The 26,349-nt window shown below is 46.3% G+C and overlaps 1 protein-coding gene across 1 annotated transcript in view; it reads left to right on the forward strand.

Annotated features, from left to right (window-relative positions):
- Positions 1-26,349, forward strand: part of LOC311240925 (uncharacterized protein) — a 58,405-nt gene that overhangs the window by 27,715 nt on the left and 4,341 nt on the right. Inside the window, exon 3 of the mRNA XM_084329545.1 lies at positions 7,536-7,665. Coding sequence (XP_084185671.1) covers positions 7,536-7,665 — 130 coding nt within the window. The remainder of the gene's footprint in view (positions 1-7,535; positions 7,666-26,349) is intronic.

Below are 26,349 nucleotides of genomic sequence, written 5' to 3' on the forward strand. Positions count from 1 at the left end.
TCCTACAGAACCAGCACATTGACAGAAATAAATTACAAGCTGATGTGGTAGATTTCATATGCAGAGGAAGCTGGTTCTGGTCCATGGGAAGAAGGTAGACTTGGACAACGAGGTCAGAGCAAATGTCTCCATTGGTTGGTTGTTGATTTATTATAGCAGAAGCAACAGCAGCTTCACAGCATAGCAGAATAGATCCATCTCCATCTCATCTTCATTCATCTTTGGGATGGGGGTTTCTGTCACTCAAATGTTAATTACATTAGAACTGGTACGTGACCTGGCTGATAGGGCTACTTCATGAAATCAGGTCTGCTTGGTCAGCCAGTATTGGTTGGTGTGAAATTCCTTGGTCGTTGTGAAGTCTGGTGATTTTGCAATCTACATGTCTGTCTTAGGGCTGTTCTGCTTCTTAACTTTAGTAATTAGATTATGCTATAATAATTTGCTGTTAATGTCTAATAACCATCAAAAATATACTACACTGACCCGACATTTGCACTGTAATGACTGAAATGAACAAGTCACTGAAGCAAATTGCTACCTGTGCAAACCAATGGTTGATTAAAAACTCGTAACCACTATTTTGTGCTTGCGTTTGCGGTGATAATATACTGCAAAATAAATGGCTTTTTTCACTTAGGTTTTTTAAAGTTAGATTAAGACCTTGCAAGGGTAGATTTACAACTGCTGTATGATCCTCTTGACTGAATTGCTGTGGCGTTTGGAGGTGGTTGTTCTGCGTCTGCACCTCCCCGGGCCCCCGTGCCAAGCACAGCACAGTATAGCGAGCGCTCTGCTCTATTGGAACTATCCCTTTATCCAATCTAATAATGAATAATTTTCTCCACATGCACACACCCATCCGCCTGGCCACACCCACATCCGCTCCTCTACATAAGCGGGGTCATGGGCACACCATCAGCTCCTTCCCAAGTCTTTCACCACCGAAGGCGAAGACCACAGGGTACTCAGTGAGTCAGAGCAGAGCGCTCGCTATACTCATATAACTAGGGTTATAGAATAACCTTACGTTATATTATTGTATAGCTTACGCTCTGTTCTATGGGAACACAGGAGCTGAGCAGAGCGGAAGCTCGACAGATGTACCCGCTGAGGCCCCCCACAAACATCAGAACCGGGGAGGACCCGAGCCCCCTGGACCCCCCTAGAGGAGAACGGGAGGGAATCGGATCCGACTGTGCGAAGAGGGTTTAGCACCTCAAACGCACAGGGTGAGCAGACCGTGGGACTTACCTTCACACAGAAGGACACGCGACCACTCAGGCGCGCATCCCACATGCCACCAGGGAACAGACGGGAAGCAAAACACCCCCGTCACAGCCCCCAACATCACGGGGTCAAAGGTCAAGAACCCAACCCCGCGGCAAGGCCGTAGCAGCGGAGCGCGGAGGAGGACCCAGCCCCAGGAACAGCCTGAGGGCCAGGACCCCCCGAAAAAGGGAGCCCGGTGAGGCCAACGATGCCGTAGCATCGGGACCCCACTAGACGGTCACTGGTGACACCACCCCCCACATCGCCAGCGTATCGGACAGGGCCCAATCCAAGAGCAGGCCCTTCCCCCCTATGGCACACGGCCTGAAGCACTCCACAAGAGGCTACACCCCCACAACACTGTGGGGCCAGTCGGCGCACCGGGGAGACAACCCCCAAAGAGGTTGATCCCTCAATCCAGGCAACAGGCCCCAAGAGCATAACTCGACCTGTGCCCGGAGCACTGCGGACTAGACAGGCGCCTAAGGGGGTCTACTCTGAGAACAGCACCCCGGCGGAAGGGGTGTTCGGTATGCTGTGCACCATGTCACAACCTCCACAAACCCGACCCCTCCAGTGAGGTCGAGGTTCAAGAGAAGGCTGACAAGATTGGCAGATGTCATGAAAGGTGCAGGGGCACACTCGCGGGCAGACGGGGTCAAGCCCGGCCTCAACCCGAGAGTCGACTTTGCTACCAACACACCGGGGAACCAACCACCCCCCTATGTTTAGTTTAACAGGAGGCGGTTGTTCCTTTAACCCACCAAGAAAAAACTCAGAAACATAACTGCGCGTATACACCGGCTATACAGGCAGTACAAGTGTTTCTGTTTTTAAAAGGGTTAACCCAGGCCAACAGGTCGACGAGAACGTGTTCGGACCTGGGCCCGGCGGACCGGGACCTACACAGGGATGCCAGAGGGGTTTCAATAGAAAAAGCTCCTCGACAGCCCCCTCTCATCCCTGCCCAGCAGGGGGAGGGAGGGGTGAAAACAAATGGAGAAGGACCAGGCCCCTTAACACAGCGCAAGGTACAACACAATATGGACCAAGCACATCACTGTGAAGGGCAACTCGTAGTGGCATACATATGACACACACATCCATGATATCAATCCCTGCGACGCCCGGGCCGACCCGGCATTTTCCCCCCGGAAAAGCACAAAGTCCTTCGGGGTACCAGAACAGCAGATCTGCGCCCCGGCGGACAACGGGTTAACTGACCTGGTCCGGCACGACTAGAACCAGTCCCGTGTCCTAGTCACGCCGCCATCCCCAGTCCTAAGAGGGGGGTAGGTACGCGTGTTGATCCAAAACATCACAGAGGGCGCCACCAAGATGGTCAGTAAGTGAATGCACTGCACCTGGTGGCCCACCCCATGGGCGTGAGACCCCTCCGCCAATGCTTTGATCTACTCCGTCATTTCCCCCCGGAGATGAACGTGAGTCGTCAAGTCTAACTTAGTACACTGGCGCTCGGTAGAGATAAAATTTCCTTCCCAGTCGCTCGCATAAAAAAACGCAGTTTCTATGAATGGGCAACCAAGGCGCACCAGCCCATGACGTGGTTCCACACCGAAAGCACCCAGGGCCAGCGCTATGTACACGTCGAGACCTAAAAAACACATCAATGGTAATTCTAATAAGAAAACCAGACAACGTTCCCTCCATGCCGTCTGGGACGAGCAGCAGGAAGCCGGCCAAACAAGACACAGATATGCGTCCCATATGACGCGTCCGAGGGAAAAAACCCTGTCAACACCGCTCTGTATACAAGAGGGAAGACAGGGAATCCCCCAGAGAGACCTTCCACGTGAGTAACAATTGAAAAGATATATGTAAACATTGAGCCACGTGTCCAAAAGCCCAATACATATTCAAATAGAGAGCAGAGCAGAAAACAAACAGTTTCCAATGCATCGCATCACCCAACCTTGACAATGACAGTGGTCCATAGTATGGAGCCTGAAAGAACTCACGGAAGTCTCATGGCCAATAGAAAAGCGCCCAGTATTCTATGGCCGGGGAAATCCTGTGACCCACCTATCCAAATATGGTGTGGGACCAGGGAACCCCCCCCCTTTCCCCTCCCTGTGACGCGCTGACCCCACAGCATGACAGGAAGACCGACGAACAGGAGGTCCAACCCCCTTGGCAATCAGTAAAAGGGGGGAGGGGTTTATCAGTTCACCCCCTATGACCCCACACCCTGGATACGATGAAAATAACAAGCAGCGCAGGACACCAGTTGTCTAGCATGCTACATGAAAAAGTGTATATCCTCTAGGATAAAGCTTAACAGTTGCACGCCAGCCACAGACGATAAACTCGTTTGTGTAAAAAACTGGTTTTTATACAAGGCTTTAGGCTCATGTGCGAACTCGCCACCTGCATTTTTACACCTTTACCAAGTAAAGAAAAACAACAGACGTTAAAGAGAGGGTCCAAAGACCTCGGTACAAGCTACATATGTGATTACTTCTGTAGGCTAACACTCAACCTAGTTGTGGACTCGATGCCATGTTTCCCAAATATAACAGAATACACACAACCCCCTCAGATAAAAAAGGTAAAGTTCACTCTTACTACTGCAAGAAGAACGCCGTCTTTTATGATGAGAGAAGACAAGTCTTTTGACCGAGTGCTAGCCACAGGCCTTGCTAAGCACACATATATATAGCGACCAGAAAACAATTTTCAAAGAAAACTGCCCCACTCCCTAAGCAAGCACACAACCCCACAGCTAGGTGAGGGTTATACATCGTATCCCCAATATATAGTGAATAAACACACGTTTTGTAACAAAAAATAGTCCCTCACCAGGAGGGACTTTTTATTTAATAATAAAATTATATGTTGGGGGGGGTAAACAGGGGAGTCACTAGCGCCGCCTGCCGCGTGCAGAGCGCCGTTTGCCCCCATGCGGAGCCGGCCCGGAGGGACGGTGCTGGGGAGGCTCCTGGTCCCGTCGATCCCTACCGTACCCTCCGGTCGCGGCACTCCCTCCACTCCTGGCCTTCTTGGCGGAAGGCCCAGCAGCGGCGGCGGTGACGGAGGCAATGGTCGCGGCCCTCTGCCGGCGTTGCTTCTTCCGGACATCAACGTTGGCATCGGGTCGGGGGAAATGGGGCTGGAGCACGGAGCGCTCCTCCTCCATCTCCCTGCAGGCTGCCGTCATCTGCTGCATGGCCGACCCGAATAATCCAGCATCGGAGAGGGGGGCCGTGAGCAGCGGAATCCTCCTCTGGTCCGGCACCCGCGCCCGCTCCAGCCAAAAGTGGCGCTGGATGAGAGTGGCCAGGCCGCGCTCCTTCCCGGCTGCTATCGCCTGCAGCTGGGTAAGGTGCAGGATGGTTCCAGCCGCCTGGGTGTGAAGGTATCGTTGATGGTCATCCAGTACCGACCTGCCCGCCATCAGCCCCGACATGTAGCGCGCCAGCTGCGCGATGTTGGAGGTCGCAGCCAGGCTCTGTGTCGAGGCGATGTACACCTGGTCAATCCGCGATGCCAACTGCCTAGCCGATTTCCCCTGGGGAACCGGCTTCCTTAACGGCTCCCACACCATTTCGGGGGAAAGTATGGCTGCCACTGGCACGTAGGCGGGGGTAAGGCCAATGATGCAGGATATTACCTGTCCCTGTGCCACGTAAGCCTCCATTGCTGGGAAGAATGGGCAGACAACGCCCGTCTCTCTCACAGGACGACGTTGCCAGAGATTACCTATCATGTCATCAGGAACAGGTGCCGGCAGTGGATGCGGCAACGCCATGCCATTAGCGGCTGCGGCGGCCGCCATGAGCTCTGGGAACAAGGCAAGCCACTCTCCTTGCATACCTTCCACCATGTCACTCGCGTCCCTCGCATACGGGAGGCTGCCTCGGCCGCCAACGTCCGACGCGGCAGATAGCTGGGCATCTTGTCTCTGGGTCGGAGGTTCTAACCCAGCCCTGGAGTACAAGGAACCCCAAAGAGACGCAGCACCCCCTGCCACTCCCCGAAGGGGAGAGTGATACGTTTCCACTGGGGCTTCGAACAAGAGAGCTCCCGCCCCCTCCATGTAATCCTCAGTTTCCATCAGAAATGGAGAAGAGGCAAGAGAACTCTCGCTCGGCTCCAGCACAACACTAAAACCAGGCCGTTCACCCCTGCTGTTCGCCGCCTTACGACGAGAGCGAGCCGAGGCGAAGAGTCTGCGACGCAAATCCTCGGCCACCAGAGGTGCTGTCGGCCTATCGGCCGACTGTCCACTGGCGGGGGAACCAGGGCCGGAACCCGGCCATCTCACAGGAGATGGAGGCTCAATGGCAAACTCACCACGGGCGCCGCCCAGGCGCACCTGGCTGCCATGACCACGGAGCCAGAGATGCCCCACGATGCATGGAGGACGCTGCGATAGTGAAGCGCTGGTGGAGGGTAACGTTGTGAGTGTCCGACGGCGAAGACATTATCCCTTCGTTTTTTCGTAAATTTACGAGAGAGAAAAAACAAAGATACAATTCCTCCTTTCCAACAACTATTTCGGCACTAAACTTAAAGTGGTGTGTTACAGACACTTTTCGGTGGTGAAAATAGGGAAGGAGCTGATGGTGTGGCCACGACCCCGCTTATGTAGAGGAGCGGATGTGGGTGTGGCCAGGCGGATGGGTGTGTGCATGTGGAGAAAACTATTCATTATTAGATTGGATAAAGGGATAGTTCCAATAGAGCAGAGTGTAAGCTATACGATAATATAACCATGGCTTTAGTGGATAACCCCGATCACCTGCATTTAAGTGATATTTTAATTACAGATACCCCAGTAATAACATTACAATTGAATTAAATAAAATTAGGCCTGAATGGGTAACGCTCACCAATAAGCCATCTGTCTTCAACAGCGTCTCCATGGAGACGAAGGCCCACAGAACTGTTCTGCACTATGAGCGATTGCAGATCAGACTGTACAACAGCGCAATATAGTGCAGGGGACCTTGACCTCTGACCTGTTCCCAACACACCTGTTTTTACACCTGTTTTTATACACCTGTTTTTATACACCTGTTTTTATACACCTGTTTTTACACACTTGCTTTATACACCTGCTTTTATCTCATCACGCTCTTATTGATATTGATAGATATGATTTAATAGAATTTTATCATGTGCTTATTTTTTATTCATGATGCACACATAACGTGAACCAACTGTCAATCTATCTATCTATCTATCTATCTATCTATCTATCTATCTATCTATCTATCTATCTATCTATCTATCTATCTATCTATCTATCTATCTATCTATCTATCTATCTATCTATCTATCTATCTATCTATCTATCTATCTATCTATCTATCTATCTATCTATCTATCTATCTATCTATCTATCTATCTATCTATCTATCTATCTGTCTGTCTGTCTGTCTGTCTGTCTGTCTGTCTGTCTGTCTGTCTGTCTGTCTGTCTGTCTGTCTGTCTGTCTGTCTGTCTGTCTGTCTGTCTGTCTGTCTGTCTGTCTGTCTGCCTGCCTGCCTGCCTGCCTGCCTGCCTGCCTGCCTGCCTGCCTGCCTGCCTGCCTGCCTGCCTGCCTGTCTGTCTGTCTGTCTGCCTGTCTGTCTGTCTGTCTGTCTGTCTGTCTGTCTGTCTGTCTGTCTGTCTGTCTGTCTGTCTGTCTGCCTGCCTGTCTGCCTGTCTGTCTTTCTGTCTGTCTGTCTGTCTGTCTGTCTGTCTGTCTGTCTGTCTGTCTGTCTGTCTGTCTGTCTGTCTGTCTGTCTGTCTGTCTGTCTGTCTGTCTGTCTGTCTGTCTGTCTGTCTGTCTGTCTGTCTGTCTGTCTGTCTGTCTGTCTGTCTGTCTGTCTGTCTGTCTGTCTGTCTGTCTGTCTGTCTGTCTGTCTGTCTGTCTGTCTGTCTGTCTGTCTGTCTGTCTGTCTGTCTGTCTGTCTGTCTGTCTGTCTATCTATCTATCTATCTATCTATCTATCTATCTATCTATCTATCTATCTATCTATCTATCTATCTATCTATCTATCTATCTATCTATCTATCTATCTATCTATCTATCTATCTATCTATCTATCTATCTATCTATCTATCTATCTATCTATCTATCTATCTATCTATCTATCTATCTATCTATCTATCTATCTATCTATCTATCTATCTATCTATCTATCTATCTATCTATCTATCTATCTATCTATCTATCTATCTATCTATCTATCTATCTATCTATCTATCTATCTATCTATCTATCTATCTATCTATCTATCCATCCATCCATCTAGCTGACAAGGTGAACATGCGTAATGTAGCCAACCTGACCGAGGTTCTGGATAACTGGAGGTTTGACATCCTGACCCAGACTAAGGACATGTTGCTGAAGGACCACCAGTCCCTGCTGCCTGACTACTCCAGGTATGGAGGAAAGACTTTTTCTTTTGTAGATGTGAAGCACCCATTGATTAGACCCATTAACCAGGGTTTCTCAAACTTTTTTATACCACAACCCCATTTTATTTAGGAATTATTTTGGCTACCCCACACTTAATGTATTGCATAATTTCAACGTGGAATTAAGGAATATCAAAATAAAAGCACATGTTGTTGAACTTGATCATGCATATTTATTAGAACATTTAATTACAGCACTATGTTATCAATACACATTTATAAAACTAGGCATATTTAGCCAAAATATGTTGCCAGAACATAAAAAAAAAATATATACTGTATATAGATTATTTTCTTTTTTTGGTAATGCGCTGTCACCTACCCACGACCCCACTTTGGGTCGCGACTAGGGATGTCCGATATTATCGGCCTACCAATATTATCGGCCGATATTGGCATAAAAATGTGATATCGGAAAATATCGGTATCGGTTTTCAATTTTTAAATATATATATATTTTTTTACATTTATTTAACCTTTATTTACCCATGCAAGCAAGTAAGAACAAATTATTATTTTATTTATTGTCAAAGTATGCATAATGTTGTGTTAATTACACGACAAGAGATATGTAATGTTAATTACCTGAAATTATTCAGTTTTTTGGGGGGGGGGAAACCCTGCATATATCGGTATCGGTTGATATCGGTTGATATCGGTATCGGAAATTAAGAGTTGGACAATATCGGTATATCGGTATCGGTAAAAAAGCCAATATCGAGCATCCCTAGTCGCGACCCCTAGTTTGAGAACCGCTGCATTAGACTCATTAGACGGTGATGTCACTAACTTACTCACATCTTTTTCCCCCCTGTAGTTGGTGAAGTTGGCCAATCAGCAACACCGGATTGTGTCATAATCTTTACATAATATATTGTTTCTAAGCCTAACCCTTACCTTAACCCTGACCTCAACCCTTACCTTAACCCTGACCCTGTCCCTGACCTCAACCCTTACCTTAACCCTGTCCCTGACCTTAACCCTTACCTTAACCCTGACCTTAACCCAGACTTTAAACCTGACCATAACCCTGACATTAACCCCGACCATAACCCTTACCTTAACCCTGACAATAACCCTTACCTTAAGCCTGACATTAACCCCAACCATAACCCAGATCTTAACCCTGACCATAACCCTTATCTTAACTCTGACTGTAACCCTGACCTTAAGCCTTACCTTAACCCTGACCTTACCTGACCTTAAAAAAGTATTCATTCATTCATCCATTCATGGTTAGCCACTGCCTTTAATGGCGGCTGACAGTAAGACCTGCTCAATCCATGCAGCAATGCTTTGCATCTATGACACTGTGGGGCGAATTCACAAAGAATGGACTGTGTGGCGCTAATAGCACCCTTAACTGCGCCCGGATTCTGCTCCGTCTTTGCGAGCCATTCACTAAAGAATATACTCGAAAACTGTCACGTACACACACGTTGCTGCAGACACGCTGCGCACGCGGCTCTGTTTATAGTCCATTTCTGGTGTATGTAAGCGTTGCGTGCTTATGTACTTATGACAGCTGGGCACATGCGCATTCGGCGCGTATATCCATGGGGGTATCCGTGCCATCTATGATCCGCACGGTCACAAAATCTGGCAGGCACATGGACATTCGTGTGACGTTCGTGCAGACAAGAGCAGTGATGAAATTCACAAAATTTACGTCACGCATACCAACGCGCACCCGCGGACACATGGGCCGGATACGTCTTCTTTAAACAAGTCAAGAAGAAACATAACAATAAGTCAAGAACAAAACAAGAACACCATAAGGTCCAACAAATTTAAAATAAATGCTAAATAAATGAATGAGTGCAAACACTCCCAGACATACCCCATGCGAAGGTAAGGAAAAACTCACCAAAACCTAACAATAGGAAAAAAATTCACCACAGGCAGTGTGGAGGAGAGAAACCTTAGAAGGGCCATTCAAGGGGGGATCTCCCTTCTTAGATGTCGGTGATAGTAGTGTTGCAGACTGACAGTTGGTAAGCATGCACTCATGTGTGTAGTGAAACACAGATGAGTGCATGCAATAGCAACTGAACATTTTGAAAAATTTAAGATAGAGCTGATAGCGATGGCAACTGAACATTTTGAAAGATTAAAGATAGAGCTGATAGCGAATCTATTTGAGGCACAGGGGCGGCGCAAAGAGGGTTGCGTCCTCCCCGTCTTAATCACGGGACGTTCAACACTCCGGTCATCGCTCCGAGACAGCCGGAAACAGGGAGATAGGGGGCGGCGCAGAGAGGGTCGCAACCTCCCCGACATCATCGCGGGACGTCCAGCACTCCGGTCATCACTACGAGACAGCCGGAGACAGGGAGACAGGAGGGCACGCAGAGAGGGTCGCATCCTCCCGGTCTTCATCACGGGACGTCCGACACTCCGGTCAACACTCCGGGACAGCAACTCGCAGGGAGACAGGGAGACGGGACAGGCGTTAGACAGCTCGCGTGATTGTAGTGGGCGGACATAGCAATAGATACAAGTGGTAAGTATATATGTGAATAGAATAGATATATGAAGTAAGCATATTATGTGAATAGAATATAAGTACTTAACCCAGCAATGAAACCACATTGACAGACCACAAACCATGTTGACAGACCACAGACAGAAGATGGTAAGGAGCTGATCCATGGCCTCGGTGATGCACGTAGAGCAGTCACTGCAATCTTGGCCAAGACCCCGAGACATCCATCACCTTGGTCACCACTACGAGACAAGCACTCAGAGAGATGGGGGGGGGGGGGTTGGGGGGGGGGTTAGAGAGTTCCCATGTTTGTAGTGCTGCAGAAAAGCAGACATGGGATAAAATAACTAATCCTAACTAAACTAGACAGATTAATCTAAAGGTCAGTCCCCGACCAGGTGAGATCAGGGTAGGTTGAAGGAGAGAGAGAAAAGATGGGTCTTAAGCAGGGATTTAAAAGCTTCGACAGAGCAGGCGCCCCTGACGACGGCAGGTCATTTGTTCCACAGGTAGGGAGCGCGGTAGACAAAGGCTCTGTGGCCGGCGGATTTCTTTTTAACCCTAGGAATCGATAGAAGCCCCGCATTTTGTGAGCGCAGAGCACGAGCGGGCGAGTATCTGGAGATGAGATCGGATAGATAGAGCGGTGCAAGCCCATTAAAAATGTTGTAGGTGAGGAGTAGCACTTTAAAGTCAAATCGGGCTTGAATAGGAAGCCAGTGTAGGGTGGACAAAACTGGTGTGATGTGATCAAATTTTCTAGTTCTAGTTAGTATCCGTGCAGCCGCATTTTGCACGAGTTGAAGATTTTTTGTTATGGTTTGTAACCGACCCCAATCGCACAACACAAGACAGGTATGAGAGTAAGCCAAAACAGGGCAAATATTTATTATAGAACAAAAAGCGGCACAGTCCCTTTAAGGGAAAACACAAAACCACTAGAGTCAAGGCAATATGGAAAATGCGGCACTGTGCCTTTAAGAGGCGAACAGGCTAAGGGACTAAGGCTAAGGGCCAGGGCTAAGGACCAGGGCTAAGTGTCAGGGCCAGAACCAGGGGCACTGGAGAGGGGGACAGGGACAAAGGCCCGGAGAGGCGGGCTGGAGACAGGGACAGAGAACAGGGTTAAGGCCTTGGACAGGGCGAGGGCCAGAGCTGCTTACAGGGATGAGGACAGGGTTCCGACGGCGGAGGCCTGGCACGGGGACAGGGGCCCCGACGGCGGAGGCCTGGCACGGAAACAGGGGCCCGGCGGCGGTGGCCTGGCACGGGGACAGGGGCCCGACGGCGGAGGCCTGGCACGGGAACAGGGGCCCGACGGCGGAGGCCTGGCACGGGGATCCTCCTCCTCCTCTTCGGATGCTGCAGACGGGCAGCGCAGAACAAAGGGGGTCCCAGGGGACCGGGATGGGAACACGCCGTCCTCCCGTGGAATACTAGGGAGCGACGACGAGCCTCACCCCAGGAACGAGGATCACGAAGAGACGCCTTCCTCCCGTGGAATCGGGAGCGATGACGAGCCGGCTTGACGTCTGGAGTGGGAACACTGGAAAACCTCCCGTAGAGAATTAGAGAGCGAAGACGGTGTCCCACTCCAGGCAAACGGCGACAGGTGGCGATGGCTGGGCCGTCGTCTCACGCCGGAGACACGGCAGGTGATGGTGACGTACAGAATGGTAAACGTCCAGAACTCCATGAACACTGAACACAGATACAGAGTCCAGAACACAGAGTCCAGAACACAGAACGACCCGACAAGGACTGGAGGGGAGTCTGCAACCTATGTACTCTCCCGAGGTGATTGCAAACTCCCAACAGGTGCGTGAAGGTAGAGGTTCAAGGATGTCCAAGGGTGGGGGCTGGTGAAGAGTAGAGGAGAGTAAATCATCGCAAGGGTGGGGGCTGTTGAGGAGAGTAGACAGGGAAAACACAGCCAGGGACAGGCGAATCCTCACATTTTTGATGCTTGAATTAGGTAGGCCTGAAAAAAGTGCATTACAGTAGTCCAGACGTGATGAGACAAAAGCATGAATCAGGGTTTCAGCATCAGCCAAAGTTAAAATGGGGCGCATTTTTTCGATATTACGAAGATGGAAGAAGGCAATTTTGGTGACATTTTTTATATGTGCATTAAATGAGAGGGAGGAATAAAAAATTACTCCAAGGTTTTTTATGGTGGAGCTCTGGGATACATGACAAGTATCATAGTTGAGGGAGATGTCCTGAAACAGGCCTCTGTGGTTTGGGGGGCCAACAATTAACATCTCAGTTTTATCTGCATTAAGGAGTAGAACGTTTTGCGACGTCCACTTTTTGACGGCAAGCAAGCAGGCCTCAAGGTTCTGTAATTGGGAGGAATCATTTGGCTTAATAGGTATATATAATTGGGTGTCATCAGCGTAAAAATGAAAGTTTATGCCAAATTTGCGTATGATATTGCAGAGGGGTAGCATGTAAATCAAAAATAGCAAAGGGCCCAGGACAGAGCCTTGTGAGACACCACATTGCACTGGGAGGGTCTCAGATGTTAAATCATTATAGACCATGCAGTGTGTTCTATCAGTTAAATAAGATTTAAACCAAGCAAGTGCGTGACCCCGAATGCCAACATGATTCTCAAGCCGACCTAGAAGAATCGAATGATCGATAGTGTCAAAGGCTGCACTGAGATCAAGCAATAAGAGCACAGAAGTGAGGTTTGAGTCAAGATTATGCCACATCAATGTGGAACGCCCTACCCAAAGCTGTAAAGGAATGTGAATCCCTACCCACATTCAAAATCGCTCTTAAAGAGCACCTACGGGAGGCTGTAATTCAAAACTGGCCACCGTAAATGTCCAAACCCCCCCACCTCCAGCTAATAGACAGTCTCCTCCCCACCGTATGTATTCTCTCCCCACCATATGTATATTTCTCTCCCACCCACCCACCCCCTCCTAATGTAGTCTCTTCCCCACCGTATGTATATATTCGCTCCCCACCGTATGTATATTTCTCTCCCACCCACCCACCCCCTCCTAATGTACAGTCTCCTCCCCATGTATATACTCTCTGTTAAGATCTATGGGTAACAGTACTGTATATTTGCATATCGTATATGTCACAAATGTAACAGTACTATATACCTGTATGCAGGGCCGTAGCCAGGGTTTAGAAATTAGGGAGGTCCATTTATTTTGTTTGGCCCAGACCGGCCCACTATAATCGGTTGGACACCACCCAGCCAGGGTTTAGAAATTAGGGAGGTCCATTTCTGGCTTGACTAGACATAAGGAGAGAGAGAGATGCGATTACAATGAACTGGTACATTCAGGTCCAGAATTGTTGGAATTCCCTGACAAAGATGTGCAAAAAGCTGTACAATTTAAACAATACCATACTGGTAATGAGCAAATAGTTGTTTATTCAATTAATGCATGGAGCTGTTCCATTTTATTTAATTTGGTAGCCTACTAACTACTCAGTTCAAATTTTCAAGTATCCAAATATCAATGATGAATATTGCATAAGGTTTACACAGTTAATAGATCATCTGTTTATTTTATATTCATGCTCAGAGAGGAGTAATAGTTAGATCTTTGTATGTGATTTATATGGCAATTAAATCAATGGTGTGCTTGTTTGTTTGGAGAGTTTGAGTTTGGCCACTAGGGGGCAGCGTCTCATTAGTAGTGCTGATCAGCTTAGATGTGACGGTCACTCACAGAGTAACATGGGCTTATTTTAGCCAACGCGATGCTGACCAAATAACATTATCATTCATATTATTATCGACATCACCATGGCAGAGATGGCACACACAAACTACCTCAGGTTCCTTCCTCCTCCAGCTCACTGTCCCTCCTCGGCCCTGCTGCCTGTGTCTCTGCCTGGGGCTGTTGAACTTGTTGCTGCACTATTATTGTGGATGACGACGTTGAAGCAGCAAACATGGCTGTGATTTTATTATATTTTTCAGCATCCACCTCTAGATTTCAAAAAAATTTCCGCCGGCAATTTCTCCGCACCCCCTTTACGTTTGTTCTGTTTCTCCATTTTTTCCTGTTTCCGCATCTGTTCTTCTCACACGAGAAACAGGTGAGAGAGGGGGGGGGGCTTATTAAGAGATGTGATTGGGCCGCAGCATTATGCGATGAGAAAATAATGGGCCGCTGTTCCCAGCCTAGTGGGGGAGGGGCTTAGTAAGAGATGTGATTATTGGGCCGGCCCAGTGTCAGTCAGTACCAAATGGGCCGGTCGTTGACCAAAACGGCCCACGCGCAAATAGTTACCGAGGTCCGGACCTCGGTGACCTCATAGCTGGCTACGGCCATGCCTGTATGTCATGTATGTCCCTATGCCATAAATGTCATGATGTCATGTATGTTGTGTATGTCATAAATGTCACTATGAATTGAAAATGGGGGACCCTGACGTAAACAAGACAAACGTCTTTCTCTGGTCTGCATCCCCTTAAAGGATAACTCCACTATTTTGGGAAATTAGCTTATTTAACATCTTCCCTGGAGTTAGACAAGAAGATGCATACCTTTTTTGTCTCTGTGCGTGCATTTTAGCTTTGGGAATAGATGCTCCGTTAGCATAGCTTAGCTTCATCACTGGAAGTGAGGCAGGACAGTAGCCTTACAGTGTCTTACAGTGTATTGCAAGGTCTGACATTGACCAAACTTGATATGCATGACCTTGGTGGGCTCTAGGTCAACTCCTGAAAAGGGGGTCAATGTCAGACTTTGCAATCAAAAGTTAGGGGGCTAATAACCCTTGCCATAATTTCAGTGCGCCCCTAACTTTTGATTGCAAGGTCTGACATTGACCCCCTTTTCAGGAGTTGACCTAGAGCCCACCAAGGTCATGCATATCAAGTTTGGTCAATGTCAGACCTTGCAATACACTGTAAGGCACTGTAAGGCTACTGTCCTGCCTCACTTCCAGTGATGAAGCTAAGCTATGCTAACGGAGCATCTATTCCCAAAGCTAAAATGCACGCACAGAGACAAAAAAGGTATGCATCTTCTTGTCTAACTCCAGGGAAGATGTTAAATAAGCTAATTTCCCAAAATAGTGGAGTTATCCTTTAACAATTGTGTGTATTGAGCCGTACTGTATTGTACCCATTCTGCAATCTGTTAAATAAAGTTTTCATTCATTCACTCATTCATTCATTCAACGTTGGCATGGGATTACACACGGGAGCTGAAGTTGTTAGCTGCCGTCACCTATACAAAAGCACATACTGTACTTTTCCCCACACACATTTGCAATGAATATTACAGCACAAACGTTTGTCATCCATGTCTTTCATCATTCCGTATAGACTGATGTTCCTAAAGATGTAGTCTGTAGTCGTACACAGACCCAGGGAATTTGGCAACCACATTATTATATTACTGGTGTTGCACACCTGGGTGTTGATACGTTTGCTTCCTATTTCTAAAAACATGTTTGTTTTTGCTTGGTGGTACAATTGGAACGCAGTCAATGATAATAATAATAATCTTTATTTATATAGCACCTTTCATACAAGGATTGCTTTACATAATGAAGACATAATAAAACAAGCAGCAAGAGCAATGCATAACACAAATAAGAATTGCAGCATGATGCAAAATCTCATTACAAAATCAATCAATCAATAGTGCCGACAACATTGGGGAAGCTGACAACGTTAAATAAAAATATTTAAATAATAAATAAGATTGCATGGGATCTCTGGGTGGCTGGCTCAATATCACCCTTGATTTCATCGAGTAGATCAAGAATTGCTTGAGGTGGCAACCTGTTGCTGGTTGATTTCGGTCTCACCTAAATCAAAATGTGATATTCTCATTAGAAATATTCTTTAATTAGGATGCCTTCGCCTGGCAATGCTGCTGCCATGATCACCTTAGACGCTGGCAATGACGTAAATAGCGTCACTTTAACTGCGCGGTGTAATTAGCGCCGACCTTTGTGAATTGGGAGTGTTTTTTGACGAGGCTCCTTTGCATAGAAAGGGGCACATGTTCTGCCCATATTACCTATTTAAACCCCCGCAAATAGCACCGACACACCGAGACGCAATGCTGGGGGCAATGCAGTTACTGTACCACCGCATTTCACCCGTTGCGCTTCCTTTGTGAATATCAAACTGCCGGCATAGCGTCAGAAAAAGCTGTGCAATCTTTTTGTGAATTCGCCCCAGAGTGTCCTTGTTCATGTTCTGATGAAAAAATTACGTGACTGTTACCGGTCCCAAGGCTATTGGGTACCTTTCACAAATCATGTTTCGGCCGGTCATCATTCACTCCCTGAAAGTATAGGAAAATGATCAAGAGGAATGAAGACGCGTGTTGCTCGGTATTACTCCAATTCTCCTCTGAGAGCTTTATTTCAACAAACTCTCAATTAAACATCACTTCTCAAGCATACAGTATATTTACATTAGTTACATTTGTTAGGTTATCACTGTCAATAGTTACCAAAATATGCACTTCATAATTTTTTTTTGATCACATTTTTTTTATTATTAATTACATGAAACAAGACAACACATTAACCACAATCACAATACACAGAACTTCACAGGAAAATAACAAAAACAATAATAATACAGAAATAACAATTTATAAATTATAAAGACAAAAAGAAAAGAAAATAGAGTTCAACCTTTTTAAATTTTAAATTTCAAAATTTCAAAATTTCAAGGTTTCAAGGGGGGCTATCTAATAAATGACCAAATAGTGAAGAAATAGCTAAATAGCTGCCCCCCAATAAAATCCCCAGTTAAATTCAAGACATAACAAAAGACAAGACAGACAAGACATTTCCTCCTCCCCCTCCCATGAGACCGCCGGACTCCCCCGAACAAGCACCCCAACCCCGCTCAGCCGCACACGGCGGTCCTGACCTTCTCAGCTGCTGCAAACCACAGGTCAATCCCAGCCTGCCCTACCCCAATCACCCGCGCCGTGGATATCTCAAGATAAATCACATCCAACAGTGTTAGGGACCAGTTAATCACTGTGAGCTTCTCAGGCTCCTTCCACCTCAATGCTATTAGCTTCTTCGCTGCTGTGACGCCCGCTAGGACAACCCTTTTCAGTTGTACGGACGCGGGTAGTGTTGTTATATCGTTCAGGAGTAGCGTAACAGCTGTGAATGGGATAGTTAAGCCACACAGATCTGAAAGTTTGTCCGTTATTGACCTCCAGAAGCGGGCCACTGGTGGGCAATCCCAATACATATGCATATAAGTGCCAGTGGCCTTTTGAGAGCACAAAGTGCACCGAGAGTCGGTTATCAGTCCCATAGCAAATAACTTCCTAGGTGTAAGATAGGTCCTATGAATATAATTAAAATTAATTTGCTGGTGATTGGGGTTGCGGGAAGACAATGCCACATTTGCCCAAACATCATCCCAGTCAAACTCGGGGTCCAACTCCGGGATATCCACACGCCAGATTGTATCCAATGATACATTTTTATATACGTGGATTGAATTAAGAGCGTATAAAAGTCTGAAACAAACCCTCTGGAGGTCGACCTGTCCACTATGAGCCTGAGGAAGGGGTGTGGGTGCAAAGCTTGAGCCCACGGCACGCCATGCGCCCTCAGTGCTGACCTTAGTTGAAGGTAAAGAAAGAAGGACTCGCCGGGAAGATCATAAAATTCTCTTAAGTCCTGAAACGCACGGAGGCCGTTCTTATCATAAATATCCTCCAGAGTATGAACTCCCCTCCTCTGCCATTGAGGAATATTAACCGGCTTGTCCCCAACAAGTAATTGCTGGTTATAAAAAATTGGAGAGTCCAGGTGCCATGGGCATTTAACCCCACACGACTTCTGTACATTACGCCACGTTTGGATCACGTGAGTTATGATCGGTCCATACCTCAGCCGGCATTTCGAAATAGAGACAGTGGAGTACACCACATCCTGCAATCTTAGCGGTGAGACCGCCGCCACTTCTAAGGAGCGCCAAGAAACAGCATCTACAGGGTCTAGCCAGCACATCAGAGGTCTCAGTGAAAAGGACCAGAAATAAAGCTTAAAATCAGGGATTGCGAGGCCCCCATCTTGTTTCCTACGTTGAGTAGTAGCTCTTTTGATTATCGGGCGTTTGTTATTCCAGATAAACTTAGATACCATCGATTGTACCTTGCGCCAGTGGTCTATTGGAGGGGGCAGGGGGAGCATTGAGCTAACAAAATGTATCCTAGGCAGGACGTTCATTTTGATTATGGAAGCTCGGGCTTGTAAGGAGTTAGGAAGGGACAACCATCTGTCTAGATCCTGGCGTATTTTATCATAAGTACCCGTGAAGTTGTACTTAGTAGTTTGACTCAGCGTGGGGAATATCTCTATACCTAAGTATTTAAAATGTTCCACTATGGGGATATCAGCTGGTAGTCGCACCGCCTTGGCCAGCTCATTAAGAGGTAGGCAGGCTGATTTGTTCCAGTTAATCTTAAAGCCTGACAATTTACCAAAGTCGTCGATTATTCCCAATAATTTTGTGGCCGACCGGGAAGGGTCATCCATAAAAATCAGTAGGTCATCCGCATAGAGAGCAATTTTGTGTGGTGTATTATTGATCATTATGGGGACGATAATAATAATAATAATAATAATTAATTTAATTTATATAGCGCTTCTCAATAACCCGAAGTCGCTGACAGTAGTCGGGAGCAGGGGTACAAACAAAGAAACGAAAGCAAAGAAACAAAAACAAAAACAACAAAGAAACAAAAACAAAAGGAACATGAGACCATGGGGGGAACAGGGGAGACAGCCTGATAGTACAAAAAAAAGAAGACTGTCAGTTGCCTGTCAGTATCATTGCCGACAGCGAGGCATACAGGACTTTAATCATATGAATACAATTCTTTCCAAGACCCATGACCTCAAGTACCTTCCACAGGTATGACCATTCTAGTCTGTCAAACGCCTTCATGGCATCCAAAGACAGAACAGTGGACGGAGCTGTATTGTCTTTACTGTTATCGACTACATGCAACAGCCTCCTAAGATTATCTGCAGCCAGGCGCCCCGGGATAAATCCCAGTTTGATCGCAGTGTACCAATACCGTCATAAATCTCTGCAGGCGGCGGGCCAGCACCTTGGCAAACACTTTTAAATCGGCTCAGAGAAGACTCAAGGGCCTATAGCTACCACAATCATTGGGATCTTTGTCCTTCTTGAGAAGTAAAGAAATCAACGCCATGTTGACATCTCTTGAGAACTCCCCTTGTTCGATAGCGTAATTGATCATATCGAGCATCAATGGACCCAGTTGGTCCCAGAAAGCTAAATACACCTCGGGTGGAATACCATCCCAGCCTGGTGCCTTACCCCTCTGCATTTCAGCAATCGTCTCCCTTAGTTCCATAAGAGTGAACGGTTTCCCCAGTTCCTTAGCCTCTTCCTCAGAAATGTGGGGTATCTCAAGCCCGCCAATGAACGATTCAAATTTAGAGTCGTCGAGATTAACCTCTGAGCTATATAACTGTGAGTAAAACTCTTTAAAAGTGTCGTTGATCTTTTTCGAATCAGTAGTGATTGTACCCTGTCGCGTCTTGATCGAGGGGATATCCGAGAAATGATCATTCGAGCGTATTTTCATTGCCAATAGATGGCTAGGCCTGGAGCCATGAAAGTAGTAATTTTGCCTTGTCCTATGTATCAAGAACTCAGACTGTTGTTTAAGTACTGAGTTTATTTCCTTCTTGACTATCTTACGTTGTGTGTTTAGTCGTTCACTATAGTTAGTTTGCAAAGATGCGTATAGGTCCGCATATAATGTTTCCAGTCCTTCTAGTTTTTTTGACCGGGATTTACGCAAATTGGAGGCGAAAAGTGTGACATGACCCCTGATAAATCCTTTCAATGCGTTCCATAGGACCCTGGGGTCATCGACCGTGCCAACATTGATCTGCAAGAATTCAGCTAGTTTACTCCTGAACTCAGAACAGAAATCATCGTTCTTTAATAAGGTTGAGTTAAAACGCCACCTGGGAGCTCTCGTGGAGAGCCTGCCAAAGGTTGCCACAAGGAAAATCCCCTTGTGGTCCGAGAGAGCCAGGGGAACCAATGAGACGTCGAAACTATCAAACATATTAGGGGATGCGAATGCATAGTCTATTCGAGAGAAGGTTTTGTGTCTGGCAAACAGGTGAGAGTAATCCTTGAGGGTGGGATTGGATAAGCGCCATAGGTCTGCGAGCCCCGTGTCCTGGGCCCACATCCTGAGGGCCTTAGAGGACCGTTTTTGGTCGCTTGTTTCAGAGGACCCGGACCTATCCATCTCCGCATCCCAGCACGCATTAAAACCGCCACCCACAATGAGAGCGTATCCAGTAAGTTCCAACATATTCTTCGTGATTGTATTATAGAACGCTGAATCAAATGTGTTAGGGGCATACAATGCTATTATTGCCATCTTCCTATGAGAGAACTCAACTTTTGCTATAGTAATCCTTCCCTCCGTGTCCGACCACACATCCAGGACTTTGATATCAAGGTTACGTCTTGTAACTATGACAACTCCTTTCGTCTTATCATCGGCTGAGGATGAGGAGATAACGTGATATTGTCGATTTGCTAGCCTTGACACATCACCCACCAATAAATGCGTCTCACTAAGGAGAGCAATGTCAATATTTCTTCTCTTCAATAACCAAAGGACACTGGCACGCTTGTGTGGGGCGTTAAGACCCCCTGCATTCCAAATTAAAATATTCAATTTAGCCATGGTCGAATTTGTCTAAATGCGTAGAGAACATACCAGTGCAGCCAGGCTGAGTACAGAGGCGCTGATCCAGGCGGGCCCAGACGGTCAATCCCAGGAGTTCAGAGGAGGAACAATTACACACATATAAGACAACAGTACATAAAATACAGAAAAATACCACCCCAGTTACAACCCCCCCTCCTTCTACTCTCAACCCTAACCCACCCGTCCTATTATAAACCCTCCTATACCCACTCTCCAATCCCCTCCCTATGCCCCATCCACTAAGGATGGCCATCTTCCTATCATTTCCCACTGGAGTCATGGATCCAATAAGACGCTCTCCACTCCGACCCCCCTCTAGATAAACCCCTGATTAAACCCCCACTAGTCCAATAAACACAAATTAAAATTAAAATTAAATTCAATAAAGATATCGGTCGAAAACCACCGTGAGCCTTGGCCCTAACATGAGACAACTATAATGGAAAAAGCCATTATTATATAATAACTCAACATCAACCCTGTAACCATCTACTTCTGAGTCTGCATATTAATGTCGCAATGTTATAGCATAAATGGATAAAGGAAAATTCAAAACAAAATTAAATTAAAGCATACCAGCAGATAGTCTAAGGCAGGATCGGATCACAGGTAAATTGCGCAAACAGATGTCATTTAAACATCGACAATAAGAAGAACGGGAAAAAAGGGGGTTATGGTCAAAGTGCACACATGTAACAGCCCCTCTGATCAGGCACAACGGCTGGAATGACATAACCTATGTAATAATAGAATTAAACACCTTCATTAACCCGGGGATAGTAATAAGCTATACCTGACACAACCTGTTATCATATATTGTATATATATATATTCAACCGACCTTCTCCTACTGGAGCCCAAAGCTCAAAACAGCCTGGATATAAAAATAAAAGCATACAAGAAGTTAGTTAAGGACCCGATCACTGTTGAATTGTGCAAACCGATGTCACTTAAACAGCAACAACAACCAAAATACGTAAACATTAACGGGTCTCGAATGCCTCTGCGCAGGCGATAGACGCAGCCCGCTAGCTAGCCCGAGGCTAGCGCGTAAGCTAGTGATGAATCCGGATAGCACGTTAGAATCTGTTATGTACATTGTTCAGCTAGCTCGCTAGCTTTCATAGAGGCGACACACAAATCCGACCATGAGGTCAGCATTAGCAAGTAACAGAAGTCATTGGGAAGCCCCGCTAGTTTGGATGGGCAGTGGACAGTTAGCATGTCTGGGCATGACAGCAAGCATTTGTGAGTAGTCGGCCCTATCAATGTATTCAGGCCCACATCGCCAAGTCACTCACCCGACATAGATATCAAGCTACAGTCTCGGCTATCCCCTCGAGATATTCCTTCACTTTAGCCAACGACCAAAATGAACGCTGATCATCGTCCTTACCCAGCACAGATAATTTCGCGGGAGCGAATAGCGTAGGCCTCAGGCCTAGTTTCCATAGCCTGGACATGACCACTTTGTATTCGCCTCTCTGTGCTTGAACCTCCGGCGTAAAGTCTTCGAAAATGGCCACTTTGTGATCGCCAAGCCTTAGTTTACCCCTTCTGGCACGGGCCGACCGCATGATGAGTTCCCTCTGCTGAAGCCTGTTCAGCTTGACAATGATGGGCCTCGGCTCTTTGTTCACTCCAGGACTGGTCCTGCCCGCTCTGTAGGCCGACTCACATACGGGAGGGGTGGGGAGGACATCTTTCTCCAGTATTTCCTGCAGCAATTCCGGCATGGTCTCAGAGAGACGGCCTCCCTCGTTGCCCTCCGGTACTCCAACAATCCTGATGTTGTAGCGTCTCTCCCGGGACTGCATTTCCACAATTACCGACTGTAGTTTGGCAACTTCAGCCTGCCTAGCCAGCAGGGAGGTCTCCAGACCCGCCATCCTCTCGCCTTGTAGTGAGAACTCTGTCGTTAGCGTGGCTAGTTCGTTAGCATTAGCCGAGGAGACAACGTGCAGCGACTCCATCTTGTCTTTCAACGGGTCGACCGCCAACCTAATTTCCTCTGATATCTCTCGATGAAGGTTATCACAAAATTCCACCAGCACTTTTCTTTGTGTTTCAGCGAAGCGTGTCTCAAAGTCTGCATGGAGCTTGGTCATGACCGAGAGCACAGCTTCGCTTATCTCACCGATACCGGGGCGACGGCGCGGTCAGGCCCGGTGGCAGTTTGCTGGCTGGGGCGCTCATGGATCTGGTCTCCACCACCGACATCGCAGAAAGTTGAAAAAAGTCGACGACAGTAGTTGAAACTCGACGACTCAACAAGCAGACAAAAAACAAATAAAAATAAAATAAAGACTAATGGGGAGAAAAGTATATTTCGCACGGTAGAAGGGAGCTCACGTGAAACACGTCTACTCCATGATCGCCTAGCTCCGCCCTCAATATGCACTTCATCATATACTTTCATTTACATTTCTCCTTTGTTTCGATATCAATGGTTGTCAAAATATTCACTTAAATCATAAGCGACATATTCACATTTCTCCTTTAATGGCTGGCGTCAGTGCCACCGGCTTAAACCCACTAGTAGTTTAAATACTATTACAAGGTATTATTGAAACAACAGGTCGTCACGTGTCACAAATACCACTAGTTCAATGAACACCAAAGTTAAACTTACTTTACTGTACAACCTACTTGTGGTAGTTTAAGACTGCTCTTAAACTTCATGGGAAATATTCCTTTACTTGAATCATTTGCTCTTATCAAACTTTACAAAATGGTGTCTCATTAGCATTCAGCTCTGACTGGTGTAGGGCTGCCCCCTATTAGTCGATTAGTCGACTAATCGGTCGAAAGGAGCCGTAGTCGACTGGCCAACCTCTTAGTCTAATATATATATTAAAAAAAATTATAATATTTTTTTTATCATTCTTTCCAAAAGAAAAGAGGCATAGAAGCGTGGCTAACGCTAATGGCACGCATACCAGAAGCTAACTGCCTATGAAAACAGGCACAGATGCACTGAAAGAGGATTTCACCCATCTAATGAACACACTAGACTAGACAAATATCAAGATGTATCCATCAGTGGACTAATTGCATGCTTTTGCAGAGAAGAAGCCTTCAGTCGACTCCTTCAGACATTAAGCACCCCCCACAGCCAAAATGGAATGATACATTTTTTTTTAATTTTTTTTTTTTAATTTTTTTAATATTATACTTTTTTTATTTTATTATATATATTTTTTTGGTCGACCAATAGTCGACTAACGGCAAATTTTGGCCAATCATAGTCGACCATCCAAATACTTAGTCGGGGACAGCCCTAGACTGGTGTATTGGTGACATGTGCGTCCTGGTGGCATGTGCATCCTCCGGCATTCGGACACATTTCAAGGGATAGCAATTACCCTTATTTCACATTTTCGTTAAGTCACCTCATTTCACATTATAGAAAAATAACCTTATTCCACATTCGAATCAAGTGCTCAGGGCCCAGTGTTGAATAAACAAGTCACAATACATTAATATCATAATGCCTCTTATAACCCAGCGGCAAGGGCACGCTGTTAGTAACTGATAACGTGGAAAACGCCATCTTTCCTCGTGGCTACTGCATATCTTGACTTGATTTGACTTGGACTTGATATCACAATGTGCGTCCACATAAAATATTTCACATTCTTATTGACGTTATTAAACATTCAACTCATCTCTTATTCTCGTTAATCATATCACCTAACGTTATAACCTGTGGCGGCCGGTGTGAACTACATTTGGGTGGGCGCGGAGGGGGGGTGAAGGGGGGGGGGGGGGCAAGCGGACAGCTGACCAAGTGGACAGCTGAGCTGACTCGACATAACGTTACCAACGTTAAGTCGAGACTCGAGTTCATTCATACTACACTAGTACACGTATGATCAATGCAATAATGAACACATATATATATCTTGTCATTTTAAACAAGTTACCATTCATTCATTCATCCATTATGCGTCACCCGCTGCGAAATTAACAACAACAATAACACGCTGTGTTGAGAGAGCGAGAGAGAGAGAGCGAGAGAGAGAGAGCGCGAGAGAGAGAGAGAGAGAGAGAGAGCGAGAGAGAGAGCGAGAGAGAGACTGCATTAACTCACTGTTTAGTTGAAACGTGGTCCAAGAGGGCTTGATAAAGTGTATATGTCCACTGTCCCACAGTCCCAGACTGTTGATGTATATCCACTGTCCAGATAGCTTATTGTTAGCACAACACAACAATCCGTGACGAGCTGTGTCTTTGCCCATTTCCGCATCGAACAGCCTGCAAACTACCTGGCGTTCTATCGCCCTGCTCTAAGACAAACTCTAACCTTAACCAACTTTGAAAGAGTGCCTAAGCTTAACCGTCGAAAGAACTTGCCGTCACGCTCTAAGACAAACTCTAACCTTAACCAACTTTGAAGAGTGGCTACAGTGTAGAAACTGACGTCGGCCAATCAGAGAGCGTCTCCGAGAAATGCGGCTACGGAAAGTATAGACGCTGCTTGCTTAGATGATATAGACCGCTTGAAAACGCGCCCGGCTTCCATCATAATACATCATATTTCAACGCACAGCGCGTTACGCACTGATTGGCTGCGACGGATACAGCGATGAAACCAGTGCACGCCCACTGTAAGCGCTATTGCGTCTAGCCCGAGAGAAATGCGGCTACGGAAAGTATAGACGCGGTATGATTCTCTATCAGACAGTCACTTCCTGTTAATGAAAACAATTATTTATATTTGATACATTAACGTTATATTGTGCATTGAAAACACAAACATACTTAAAATGAGTAAATATTATTCATTTTAAACATGTTTATTTTATTTCTAGGGCCCAAAAAAAATATATATATATATATATTTTCTTCTTCTTCTTTTAACCAGGGAGGGCGGCGCTCTAGCGCCCACTATCGGCCGGCCGCCACTGGTTATAACCTCTAACGGTAGTGTTATCGGTACTTTTATACCTGAAAGTATAGGAAAATGATCAAGAGGAATGAAGACGCGTGTTGCTCGGTATTACTCCAATTCTCCTCTAACGTGAGAGGGCGGACACCGTCACCTAGGGGGACCTGGCGCATCACCTGAACTACTAGATTCCGCTCTTCACTTCCTGTCTAGTCAATTCTTCATCTCACAGTCAATGTGAACTTAGTTAATTATTTTGACGTATAGCTGGTAATATAAAGTTTAACACAATTCTTCTAATCATAAAAATTAGATATAAACAATTGCAAAAATTACACAAGATTATGCACATAATATTCTTGAGAATACTACATGACCATAGTTGCGTCACTTGCGTCCATCATATATTTTGTCAAAATTGTAAAAACAGTACACGATGTGAAGAGAAAACATTTACGAGGGCTACATTTAGGTTACTTGGTACTGTAGTTTGTTTTACTTGGTGATGTAGTTTGTGT

The sequence above is a fragment of the Notolepis coatsorum genome (assembly GCF_963971535.1).
Source record: "Notolepis coatsorum genome assembly, chromosome: 14".
Lineage (NCBI taxonomy): Eukaryota > Metazoa > Chordata > Actinopteri > Aulopiformes > Paralepididae > Notolepis > Notolepis coatsorum.